This window comes from Phasianus colchicus, chromosome 4 (assembly GCF_987193195.1).
Source record: "Phasianus colchicus chromosome 4, bPhaCol1.hap1.1, whole genome shotgun sequence".
In the NCBI taxonomy this organism is placed as follows: Eukaryota; Metazoa; Chordata; class Aves; order Galliformes; family Phasianidae; genus Phasianus; species Phasianus colchicus.
Window position 1 is genome coordinate 27,029,716 of NC_143439.1, and position 13,342 is coordinate 27,043,057.

A 13,342-nucleotide genomic window follows, 5' to 3' on the forward strand; every position below is an offset into this window, starting at 1 on the left:
TGTGTACTGAAACTACTTTGCTTTAAATGCATCTGTCTGCTCATAAATTTGGGTAGGAAGGAGTAGCTTCGTGTGTTGTCTGTTGCTAAAGATGGGTGGTATTTCACGGCATGCTTTGGCCAGTCTGAGGCCTTTGCACATGCTTTTCCATTTAATTCACTCTGTGAATAACTTGAGCTTTACAGAATCACCATGGAGTGTGCAGTGGACTGAATTTTTCTAGACTCTTTAGAGGCTTGTTACATATAGCTCCTGCTGTGCAAATCCATCGTACTGCTGATAACAGATACTTGGGTGACTTGTGTTTTAAATCTCTCCACTGACTCAGGAAAAAAAAGCAGAATGTGGGGTTATCAAAGGGCTTTACAGATTGAAACAAGCACATTAATGGAAGGATCAGTTTTGTCATGAGCTAAAATTGAAGAAAAATGTTAAGGGGCTCACACTGCTTTTTCTGCCCTTTGAAAGCAGGGCATGGGTAAAGGGTGGAAGGGGAGCTGGTCCTTGAGGTGTGGACCTTCAGCACATCAGCATCAGGATGAGCTTCTTGGTTATCTTCCATTTTCTGTCCTTGTAGGCTGAGAAATTCAAAGAAGGCTTAATGTTCCTAGGATCCTGGAACTTCAGTTTCGAGTGACTCAGGCTCTGCCTGGTTACTGTGCCAAAGTTCTCATACATGAGCTATCAGTCAGCAGCAGTGCATCTGACCTTTCCACATATCAGCTGGCTCTATTTTTAAAAAGAATGAAGAAAGCATTCCTTTCCGCATTCAGGAGGAAAATGCCTTTTATTGCAATCCACTTCCTGGTCTGTTTTTTTGCTTACTGACGTTTTTCATTTGCAGCCTATTGTTGCCTGGGCAGTTATTTTGAGAGCTTCACAAAATTGTTCGCCCTCTGTGGTTTTGGTGAAGATGAAGAAGGGGCTCAAAGCTCAATCTGTTTTTTTTCTGCCATCCTTTCTGCCTACAAGATATAATTAATTAGAAGTGTTTCTGAAACGTTTCTTGAGAGAAAAACAGTGAAGGAGCTGTAAATTGAAGTTAGAATTGTACGACAAACCAAAGATACGCCAGGGAAGAAATGCAGGAAACAAAGTTTGAGCAAGAACTGTTCTGTGGTGGTTTCTGTGAGTAAGGTGTATGAAATGCTGATCGAGGAGCTTTCAGAGTTCTTATCTTTGTAACAGTTTGAGCTGTAGGATTTCACTTCACCTTTCAGATGCTTTGTAAACAGAGCAAACACACCCAGGATCTATGGAATGCAAAGGGTAGCCTCTGTGTGTGGTATGCTTTGTTCTGGGGAGCCTGGAGTCAGTGCATAAAAAGCAGCGCAATTTTCACCAACACTTTAGAAATACTTAGGACTGAATGTTGCTGCTGAATTCCTAATCATTTGCCATAGCCCAAGATTATAACGGGCCTCCTTTAAGAACAGTTGGGGGAATGTAGTCCTTCTGTATGTGTGGTTTGGGGTTTCTGATGCGTATGGCAAAGCAGCTCTGTGGGGATGTGATTGTACGTTTGAGGCTAGCACTGTGTGTATAAGGAGGTGTGCTTCAATCACATAACAAATGCTGTTTGTATTCAGAGTGATCTTGAACCTTAATGCCCAAGATGTCACATTCTCTGTAATGATATCAGCTGTGGAAACAAAAGTTTTATTTCTCTTTCCATAGTGCATGGTTACTGACTGCTCTCTGTCACAGGAGAGCATTGCTTAGCCAGGAGATTATTCCACTGCTCTTTCCTTCAAGTCAGATTAAGTTGGAATTTAATAACTTTAAAAAACAACACTTATTTCCTTTTTAAAAAGAGAGGTGAAAAATAAGTGTTTTGCGTATTAGAAATAGCCAAATGCTGTCTCTGGTAAAAAGTTCCCGTTTTAACTCTCAGGATGTTTTTCATTCAAATCATCTTTTCTTTCTGATTATCTAATTGCTGCTTGTCAAATAGTGTACTGTTGTGGTTTACCAATCTTTTCAGGTACTAAGATATATCTGCTGTATACTCCAAGACTTTGTGGACCAGGTTCTGTGCTCTGACTGTTATTCCAATTCCACTCAAACTACTCTGAGGGCAGAGTTGGTGCTATGGATTTAGCTCCTGAGCTTAGAATTCAGCAATGCTGCTTTGTATCTTCACCTCCCTATGAGAGACAGCAAAAGGGTCTGGGTACTTGAGGAACCCTGCTGGACAACCACATGTGTTGTATGAATCATCCCGTTGGCTGTGCTATATTTGTCTCTGTCACACTTTGATATCATCCCTTTTCATCACATGGAGAACGTGTCCTGGCTCTTGTTCACTTACAAGTGAAGTGTTCAGAGTCCAAACCTGGGGCATACAGAACATCTCTTCCCTTGTGCAGCCTGGCATCTCACTGAAACAGAACTGAGCCATTTCCATCAAGCAGCCTCCAGAAATAGACAGCAAACAAGTAAGCCAATGTGTGCCTTGCAGGGCCATCTTTTTGGAATTTTACTTTAGTGTTATGAATCAGGATATCTATAAATGATGTAAGGATATTTTTCTTTTCGCTTGATTCAGGCACTAGGAGGCTCTCTGTGCCTGTATGTGCAATGTAGCTTTGTCTGGAAAAAAGATCTGTATGGTTCTGGGAGTAATTGTTGAACTAAGAGCTAGAGGGCTGCAAGCTTCAAAAAGATCTCATCCCTTCTGGAGATAGTTGTTAGAATTAGGCACTGCCTACTGATTTTATGCAGAAAACCTGGTATTTTAATGAAGAGTCATATATACTGTGCATGTGGACAAAAAGTTAGAAAAGACATTTCTGTGATTCTCACTTGTTTGGGTTTTTACCATGGTGGACATTAGTGATGTGGTGGAAATGGGGACTTTTCCCTAACCGCTTTATCAGCTCAGCCTTTGATGAAGTCAGATACTACCTAACTCTATGCATGTTGGTGATGGTTATATAAAATCATACAACCACAGAATCATTTGAGTTGGAAGGGACCCTTAAAGGCCACCTAGCCCATCTCCCCTGCAATGGACAGGGACTCCTACAGCTCCATCAGGTGCTCAGAGCCCATCCAGCCTGACCTTGAGTGTCTCTAGGGATGGGGCTTTGACCACCTCTTTGGGCAGCCTGTTTCAGTGCTCGCCACTTGTACTGTAAAAAATTTCGTCCTTATATCCAATCTAAATCTCCCCTCTCTTAGTTTGAAACTATTTCCCCTTGTCTTATCACAGCAGACCCTTCTGATTGACCTTTTCCTGGTCAATCCTGCACCTTGCATCTCTTACACTGTAGCATGTGTATTTCCTTTATATTTCCTTCCTATGATTTACTTCTCCCCAGTTCATCAGGCTGGCAGGAACTGAATTCCCTGGCTGAACAGCTGCACGCAGTGACTAATGTGACTTTTCAGACACACTCTCTGATTTTGATGCAAATCTCTGTTGGCATCTTGCGAAGCGGATTAGTACGGGTCACGCAGGGCAGGAGCTCTGCTCCCATCCCTCTCTCTGTCCTTGCAGCAGAGTTTGGCTTTCCCTTATTGTTTACTCACCGAATCCCTTGGTCTTGTGCTGCTCTAAATGCCTCAGTTGTGCAGCCACGCTGCCAGCAGCAGGGAAGCTTTGGCTCTGAGGTCTCCAGGAATCCAGCTAATAACTTAATAGCTTCTCGTCCCTGCCCAGCTCTCTCTGCAAAGTGCTTTGTTGTAAGCTGGGAGCGCACAGATGGTAGAGTGCTGCTTATCTCCAGGCTGTCACATTGGGGTTATTTTCAGAATTGGGTGCCTTTACAGAGTGAGGTTTGCTGAGGTCTGCAGCTTTAGAGAACCTTTTCCACAAATAGGATTTGGTACAATGGAGAGAAAAGCAACAGCATCTGCACTCACAATGGTGGCTTGGGGGCACTACAGCTTTTTTCAGACACACTCTGTGGGAATTATCTCTACTGCTGTGTGCAATTGACCCAGGATGTGATACTGTTTCTTGTTTTGTTTTACTTTTTTTTAGTACGATCCCATCTTTTGAGTTTAGAACGCCATTACACCTTCTGATAATTCTCTCTTCTGTGTGTGTGTCTCTCCAGGAAAGGATGCCACAGACACCTCCCTTTGCAGCAATGTTTGACAGCAGCGGCTACAACAGGAATCTGTATCAGTCAAAAGAGGATGGCTGTGGAGGACTCTATTACCACGATAACAACCTCTTGTCAGGGTCTCTGGAAGCTCTGATCCAGCACTTAGTGCCCAGTGTAGATTATTATCCTGATGTAAGTACAAGATATTGCACTGGCACCACATTGTTCAGAATCAACAGAAACTGGACATGAGAACAACTGTCATTTGAAAGTCTTTGGCCTGTCCAGAGGCATGTGTGCCTTGAGGTTTTTTAATATAACTTTTAGAAAAGAAGAGTGATACCAAAAAGTCTTGGGGACAGAATGGCTAAGGGATGAACTATGTCACTTTTTGCTGAAAATCTCTGGCTGAAGACATAACTCTGCTTGATTTCATAGATGAATTTACAATTCCAATATAGGACCCTTACAGCTTCAAGACAGAACTGTTCTTAAGCTCTTGGTTATCTACTGATGCTCAGTGTAAAATTCAAAAATGAAGTTACTTATGTACTGATTAGTCAAACATTATATGTTTCAAGCTCTGAGAACTGGAACATTGTAGATTTTGTGGTGAGTGTCATAAATACTAAACTAGCAGCAGCATGGGAGTGGATTGAATAATTTGATATACATCTCACAGTGAGTTCAAGTAATTATATGTGGAAAGCCAAGGCAAAATAAGGAACCTTTTCTTTTAGTCCTAGTATGAGTTATATTTGTTCTCTAAAATTAAACTTTGTGTGAAGACTGATTGCTTTATCTAGAGAAGTTTGGGAACAAACAATATCTGTGTTGATAGTCAACATAGATTGGACTTGCAGCATGAATTTTATTCTCTTGTTGGGCTAGAAAGAGTTATGCCATAGGGCACTGGCTCTTGCAGAGGTGTACTGTAGAGCAAGGGAGATGAGCTGAGATTCTGGGTAATTTCAAGTATTGGTCTTGTAAGAACACTGTGTACAAAAGCAGAGCTAAACCAGCTCAGTCCTGCCTTGTTTTGGTTTAATCTTGCCTAATTTGGCTCAAGCATGATGGTACAGCACTGAGTCTGGAGCAATGACAAGTGTTCAATTAAGTGATTATTGCTGTAGTAATAGCACTCGGTACAGCCAAATGCAGTTTTGTTCTGCAGATACTAAAATGATCTGTCAGGAGCAGATTTTCAGAAAATATAAAATGGTGGTGATTTACCCCTTGATCTGTCTTTCTCTTGTTTGCAGAGGACATACATCTTCACCTTCCTTCTCAGTTCACGCTTGTTCATGCATCCCTATGAGCTTATGGCCAAAGTTTGCCACCTGTGCATTGAGCAACAGAGACTAAGTGAGCCTGGACAGGACAAGGTAATAATCACTCACACTGAGAATCTGACCTTTAGTTACTAACATTTGTGGGAAATCTCCACACTGCTCAGACCATCCTGTGCATTGCTGCTGCTACACTTTTCATTTTACCAATGCGAGTGACAGAAATAAAAGTGATGGCTATTAATGGCACGTTCTGCAGTGTTTGCTTTTGTGTTTCAGTGTTCCAAACATATTAATGTTTAGTGTCAAAATGTTGGAAATATGTAGCAGTGAATTAAGCACACGAATGGGAGTTTCACTGACTGCATTCTTGTTTCAGTCTTTGTGGAGTGGCTTAGCTTGCTGGCCACTTACATGGGAATGTATTATTTTTTTTTTTCCTGTGCATTCATATAATATATAGTGAAAAGGAAACAGAATGTGGATGTTGTCATAGAGCCTCGCCGGCAGAAAATAACACAAATTAAGACACTTGAATCCTTGCTCCAGTTTTTCCCTGTGATGTACTGTACATACGTACATAAGCGGTGAATGATGCTTTGATAGTTGATAGCCATAAATTACGGAACCACTAATGTATGTCTTGCTCTGTGACTTTCTAATAAAGAAGGGAAAACATACGGATATAGAAATTCTAAGATTTTCCAGTTACCTGGGACCTAATTTCTAGCCCATTTAAGCCTTTCATTGGCCTTAATGGGTATTGACTCTGGCCTGTAATCCAATGAAGATTTAAGTTAAGCTTAAAAAATTAACTGACCTTCATACCCTTACGCTATGTTGTATTCTGCAGAAAGGAATTCTATTTCTTTTGGGTTAGCTGTGCTGTGTATTGCTCTTCCTCATAACGCTCCTCCTTTGTATTTTCAACTAGAACCGAATACGAAAAATTGCTCCCAAAATCCTGCAGCTCTTGACAGAATGGACAGAGACATTTCCTTATGATTTTCGAGATGAAAGAATGATGAGAAACTTAAAGGAGTTGGCACAAAGAATAACCAGTGGTGATGAGGTAAGTTGCCTATGAACAAAGTTATTGGATAAAATGCTTTGATATTGCGCATTTGTTATTGTTAATAACATGGTATGGCTCTGGGAGATTAAGCTAACTTGTTATGATGGTTCTTGAAGGCAGAAAGTGCTTTCCCATACCTAGTCTAAGAAGAAACCTTACAGCAAAAGCAGATCATCTTCAAAGCAGAGGTAGAGTTCACCCCATCCCTAAAACCGTGAAACAGTCACACAGTGTGCAGACAAGCACAACTTTGTGGAGACTTATATTTTTCATTTTTAATTATTTTGCTTGGAAGAAGCCAGATAAAGTATTGGGAGTTTTTGCACTTTGGGAAATCTCTACCTGTGTGATGTGAGTAACATTTGCTGGAATCAGGCCTCTGATCTTTATGTCAGTGGAATAGTTATTGCAGGCTTGGGAAAAAGTTTTGAAAGAAAATCTGGATCAAAAAGAATCATGTCGTGTTTAAAGGATTGGATCTGGATTCAGTCTGTTGTATTCCTTCTTCTGAAAGCAGTGCATGAGAAAATCACTTCATCTTTTACTAAGTGCTGGTTCTCAAGCCAAAGTAAAGTTTCATGGAGGTCTTATGAAATGCTCTGCTGTTTAATTGATACTTGTCTTTTAAGTACTGAAATAAACTCAACCAGAATTCAAGGCTTATTTTCACTTAGTGGAAAGGCAGTTAACAAGGTTTCGACAAGCATCTCTTGTAGCTGGCACAACTTCAAGATTGCAAAATACATTGGAGTGGCATGTAGAAGAGCTATAAACACAAAGAGCAATTGCTAAATGGCATCATGTTTCTAGCCTTCCTCAGCTTAATGTTACATACATAAGCTGTTAAATAATGATATGGACAAGGCTGCAAACAGCCTGTTAACAAGCTTCAATAGGTAAGCTCTACTGGGAGGAGTTGTGAGTGCTGCCAAAGCCTTGAGAGACTATAAATAAGGGTGGAAAGGAACAAACGTAAAGTTATTTGGAAGCTGAGATACATTTCTGTATCTGAAATTCTGTATGTGAAAGAGAGGAAGAACAAAAGAAGAGACGTAAGGGGACTGAGATGCAGTATGGAGTATGAATGAAAAAGAGCAAACACAAATTTAGAGTTGCTACAAGATATCTTTAAAGGGGACTTTGGATTGTGGACAGAACAGGTTTGCTTTTGCCGTGGAGGCACCTTTCCCATAGTGTTGCTTTGTTTGTTGTTATTCTTTTAATAGGAAGATAAGGAACTGATGTTCAGATTGGGGAGAAGCGGTAAGATGGAAAATCATCTACTGAAAAGAAAGGCAGAAGCTGGACAAGCTATTAAAAAATGATCTGTGGGCAGGAGTGTTACTCTGACAGGGAGCTACGACTTTCCCTAGCTTCCATGCTGCACGTCCATGTGACTTCAAGTTTTCCCTTAGAAGGGAAAACAAGCGTTGCAGTAAATTGACTTGCATTATTGTGAACTGCATGTAACAGCAAATGGCAACTTCTTTGGTCCTGCTCTTCTGCAGATTGCTTGGGTTTGTTTTTGTGAGTTATTACTTTGAAACAGTTCCAGTTCACTTGTCTTTTACTTGTAGTCTCCTATTCCACTTATTGAATTATTGTGCTCCGCTGCTAAGAGCTATCGCTGAGAATCCAGCTAAAACAATTTACCATATGATGATATTGCTCTACCAAGAAAATCTATAGGATATTGAAACATAATTATTGATTTCTTAATATGTTTTGTTAAATCTCTATATTTCATGCCATTCCTGCCACTTTTCCTCTCACTGTCCTGAGTGGTCATGCGCGTGAAATATTTCCAGATATTGTTCTAGTCCCTTTTACTGCTTAACTGACCTTTGTTTCAAGTTAGGCCTTATGGAGCTTTTCACATCAGCCATTACCTCCAGTTGCCTGATCAGTTCCATGAAAATGCTGTTCAGTGTCTTTTTCTGTAAAAACACTTGATGGGTAGATGCAAAGCCACATCAAAGCCACTCCTGTGCTGTTCAGTTCTCAGAAGTTTTAAAATATAACTAAATATCAGCGTTGTTCCTTTTATTAAAAGCTACAAGACTTGTTAGGTATGCTGCAAATGGAAAGCTGTGTATTTTAAAAAAAGAACTTAAATTTAAATAAAATGGACTTGAGTTTAGGATTATCATTATTAAATCTTCCTAATTTCACAACTCTTGTTGCTGCATCAATGTAGGAGCTAAGAGACAAGTTAGTCAGAAGGTCTCCAAATACACTGGAAGATAAACTTGTTTAAGTATGATCTACCAGGAAAAAGGAGTGTGTGATGTTTTGGGTGCAATTAAGAGTTTAAGGAACAGGATACTGCAGGCTAAGAGCTCAAGTTGTCTTGTTTTTGTGTGGTCATGCAACACAAGAATTCAGGTAGCTCAGCTTCACAAATTCACCAGTTTTCTCCCTAGTTTGCTTATTGGTTCTGGGTTGACATAAACCACAAATTCACATAAGGTTTATTGGTTTTGTTTGAAGATTAACCCACTGATTGTTAGGGGGTTTCCACAACAAGCCAATATTCATCTGAAGAGTTTCAGATGCATTTTTGGTCTCGGTCACTTACCAGCTGAACAAGAATACATTTCATAAAGTTCTCTTACATTGTACTTCAAAAAAATGAAAAAGAAAGAAGGCCAGTGAGGCACATTTGCCTATAGAAAATCAAAACACATAGAGACCAGAATGCAATTATTTACCACAGTACAATCCAAATTCAACCTTGGTTGAATACCACTGACCTCAAGAATGAAGTTGACCCAAAATAGTGCTGTTTATTTGGTTAAATTTGGAAATACTTATAGCGGCCTTGGAGAGAAGGTTGAATTCATTAGAATATGGGAAAAGTTCATGTGTTTGATCACACAGTATTTTGCTGCTTGTAGGTTTTGGATGCTCATTTTTTCAACTACTTATATTTTCCATCAATAGTTGTAGGCTGGTGTCTGGAATTTGGAAGGGGGGCCACTGGGGGCCTGATACAGAGCTTTGCATCAGCATCAATCTGCTTTGGTGTCATGCAGACTTTAATACTGTCCTCTTCCATCTTGAGAACATCTTTTGATTGTTTCATGTCACAGATGTATCGGAAGAACGTCCAGCAGCTCCTCCAGAACCTGCTTAGAAAGCTCGCGACTGTTAGCCAGTATGAGGAAGTACTTGCAAAAATCAACGCAACGTCCACAGATCGCCTCACAGTCTTAAAGACCAAGCCGCAGTCCATCCAGAGGGACATAATCACTGTTTGCAATGATCCCTACACATTAGCTCAGCAGCTGACACACATAGAGCTTGTGAGTTCTATTTTTTCCAGTGTGGTTTTATCCTTCTCCTTTTGAAATGCAAGTTAACGGAGGATCTGACTCGATTGCTTGTGTGCTTTATTTAGGAGAGACTTAATTATATTGGACCAGAAGAGTTTGTCCAGGCGTTTGTGCAGAAGGATCCTTTGGATAATGACAAGGTAATTTAGAGATCTGGAGCAGCTCTGAAAGGTGACATTTAACATCCTAAATTGAAATGCCTTGTGAACTGCAAGTCAGGACCAAGAGAAGCAGGCTTTAAAGCAAAAATGCTTTAGTATTCATCTTAACAATTTTGTTTCATTAATGCTGCTTCTTCCTGGAACACGTCTCCAGCTGCTCCAGAACCCAGCAAACAAATTGCATTAGTCTAAGTCATTTGCTGTTTTTTTTTTTTTTTATTTGGACGAAGGGGAAACTTAATCCTGTGAATGTTTTCTTTCAGCGACTTTTCAGCACAAAGCTGAGTTTAACTTTGGCTTTTACATTACTCACTTTGAACATCTACTCTTCCTTTTACTAAACTGAAGGTAGAGCAGCCATTTAAAAAAGCAGGCGGAGAGCTCTAGGTCAGCATAAGATGAAGGACAAAGATGAGTATTTTTAGGTAACTGCTAGTTTTATCTCTTTGGGTACTGTCATCAAGATTATTTATTCTCCTTAAATTGTACGAAAGGGAGTCAGCTAACACTAGAATTACCATCCAGCCTAAAATTGACCAACAGAATAGGATGACTCATTGGAACAGGTTGCCCAGCAAGGCTGTGAATGCCCCCTCGCTGGAAGAATTCAAGGCTAGGCTGGATGGGGCTTTGAGCAACCTGGTCTAGAGGGAGGTGTCCACGCCTATAGTAGGGGGTTGGAACTAGATGATCTTAAAGGTTCCTTCCAACCCAAACCATTGAACGATTCTATGACTCAAGTTTATATTTTGTTTTTCTGTGAGATGGTATCTCAAAATTACTTTATTTAATTTAATATTAAGCAGATACTTACTTATCATTGTTTGCTTAAGTCTATCCTGATTCTTCAAAGCATGCTGGTGGGACTAAGAGCATTCTACATGGCTCCTTGAATGCCTCACTGGGTATACAGCTCAAGAAGTGATATATAGCCAGATACTGTCAATTCTGCTTTACCTCTTTTTTTCTGTTGTTGGCTAATTGAGTTAATCCTGATCACTTTACAGTGTCTTGAGATGGCAAGACAAAAAGCTGAAAGGTCCCTCTTGGGTAAATATTGTAGTAAAAACTGATGTTTTTCCTCTGCAGAGCTGCTATGGAGATCGAAAGAAGAGCCGTAACCTGGAAGCATATGTGGAATGGTTTAACAGGCTCAGTTACTTGGTTGCAACAGAAATCTGTATGGTAAGGATTACTTCTGCTAAAATATTTTGTTTAATCATCAGAACTGTGGAATCTTTTTTGCTGTGGTGATGTTATAGTGCATTAGGTGGTCTTGGGACGGGAATGGGTGTTGTTTCTTTTGGGGCTGCGTTAGTGCTGTTTCCTGCTAAGAATCACAAGCACATGCGTTTCTTGCAGCCCGTGAAAAAGAAGCACAGAGCAAGAGTGATAGAGTATTTCATTGATGTGGCACGGGAATGTTTCAACATTGGGAACTTTAACTCCTTAATGGCTATTATTTGTAAGTATGCATCCTCGGGCATGTTGTCCCTGTTTCAATCTGGGTAAATGAAGTGTGATACTTTCTACAGAAGTCTGCTGCTTAGTGTGCAGCTGGGAGGGGAAGTGGCAGCGAACTGCTGAATGGTATTGTAGTATTACCTCTGTAAGAAATTGTTTACTTTTTAATGTATGTCAGCGATAAGTTTTCATCGTAACTCTTAGATCTCCACTTTTTGAACCAGACTTTGATGCTAAGTTGAAATAGAAATTCCTATATTATAGAATATTGATCTCTTCCATAGTTCCTACAGCACCTCAAATATCCAAGTGGTTTGAAAATTTCACACCTTTATATCTGTTTCCTATTGGGAGTATTTGTTGAAATGGGAAAGCTTCCCAGATACATGGAATTTTCCATTAAATTTGTAAAAGGTAGAGTTGAGAGAATTTGGCTTTTTTACTGCATGTTCATGTTTAATAAGACCATATGAAATAATGTCATAGTATTTTGTTAGAGCTTTTTTTCTGCAAAATATGCTGATCTTTGTTTCCAATGTGCTTTTATCACTGGACTTTTAACAAAATTGCAAGTCTGACTTCTGAAAGTATGTATTATTGTTAATAGCTCCTTTGTATTAGAAATACTTAGCAGTCTTAAATAATCTCCAAGATTTTAAAATGTTCAAACATTTTTTCTTACATCCAGCTGGCATGAACATGAGTCCTGTCTCTCGATTAAAGAAAACATGGGCAAAAGTGAAGACTGCCAAATTTGATATTCTTGAGGTAAGTTCAACCAATACTTGGACGCACGGCTGTTGTTAGCATGCTAATTTCAACTGCTCTGAAGTGAAAGTTTGGCTGCTTTTTGACCAGTCCAATTTAGTATATATTTGCTCTTAATAGTGTAGGCAGCAGGAGCAGAAAGATGACTGTCCTGCTGTACTCAGCTCTGGTGAGATCGCATCTTGAGAACTGTGTTCAGTTTTGTGCCCCTCAGTACAAGAAAGGCCCTGAAGCGTGTCCAGAGAAGGGCAGTGAAGTTGCTGAGGGATCTGGAGCACAAGTCTTATGAAGAGTGGTTGAGGGAACTGGAATTATTTAGTCTGGAGAAGACTCAGGAGAGACCTTATCACCCTCTACCAACTACCTGAAGGGAGGTTGTGATGAGGTAGGGGTCAGCCTCTTTTCCTGGGGTAACTAGTGATAGGACAAATGGCCTCAAGTTGCATCAGGGGAGGTTCAGGTTGAATATTAGGAAAAAAATTACTCTCCAAAAAGGGACGAACAGGCTGCCCAGGGCACTGTTGGAGTCACCTTCACTGGAGCTGTTTAAGAAACTTGTTGATGTGGTTTAGTGGGCAGCATTGGTGGTAGGATTAGATAGTCTCTGAGGTCTTTTCCAACCTTAACGATTCTATGATTCTAAGATTAATGGAAATTCCAGAGAGTGTAATAAGAATCTTTCAGCTGGCCTGTGCTTTTTCAACATGAAAAGAGTAAATGGAAGTAATTGTCTTTCTACTTCCAAAACCTACCTTCTAAATGGCAGTTCCATGATTAAAATAGATAACCTCTTGAAAGGTAGATATATAAGAGAAGGTTGGCATTGATTCACCTAACGCAGTTTCTCTGAAAATGAAGTTTAGCTGTCAGGTCCATTCAGATAAATTGATCTTGATTGATTGCCAATTAATTTCAGGCAGTAGAGACCTTTGGCAAAGATTGTGTAGGGGCAGCAATATGCAAATTTGTGATATGCTCAGGAGATTATTTACAGGTTAATTAGCTTGATCTAAATAGCAATTGTTTAACTCACTCTATAAGTAATATAGAGGCAGTGTGATGTTCATGACACAAACATGAGGTGTTTATGGTATCAAGAGATTTGACTTGTGCTCTGACAATGGATTAAAACTTCACAGGAAGCACCCTTGCTTCCTGCACCCTTGGGTGGGAGATGGCCTTTTTTGTGTGAAGG

At 40.0% G+C, this 13,342-nt stretch overlaps 1 protein-coding gene across 8 annotated transcripts in view; it reads left to right on the top strand.

The window, feature by feature from the left end:
- RASGEF1B (RasGEF domain family member 1B) overlaps positions 1-13,342 on the top strand; it is a 120,356-nt gene that overhangs the window by 100,775 nt on the left and 6,239 nt on the right. For 7 of the 8 annotated variants that reach the window (XM_090138959.1, XM_090138954.1, XM_090138955.1 and 4 more), the window contains 8 exons: positions 4,065-4,247; positions 5,318-5,440; positions 6,279-6,416; positions 9,512-9,724; positions 9,820-9,894; positions 11,005-11,100; positions 11,278-11,380; positions 12,068-12,147. In XM_090138959.1, coding sequence (XP_089995085.1) covers positions 4,071-4,247; positions 5,318-5,440; positions 6,279-6,416; positions 9,512-9,724; positions 9,820-9,894; positions 11,005-11,100; positions 11,278-11,380; positions 12,068-12,147 — 1,005 coding nt within the window. In that variant the 5' untranslated portion in view covers positions 4,065-4,070. Of the gene's footprint in view, positions 1-2,173; positions 2,439-4,064; positions 4,248-5,317; positions 5,441-6,278; positions 6,417-9,511; positions 9,725-9,819; positions 9,895-11,004; positions 11,101-11,277; positions 11,381-12,067; positions 12,148-13,342 lie in introns of those variants that run through there. The other variant, XM_090138960.1, reaches the window with a different exon arrangement.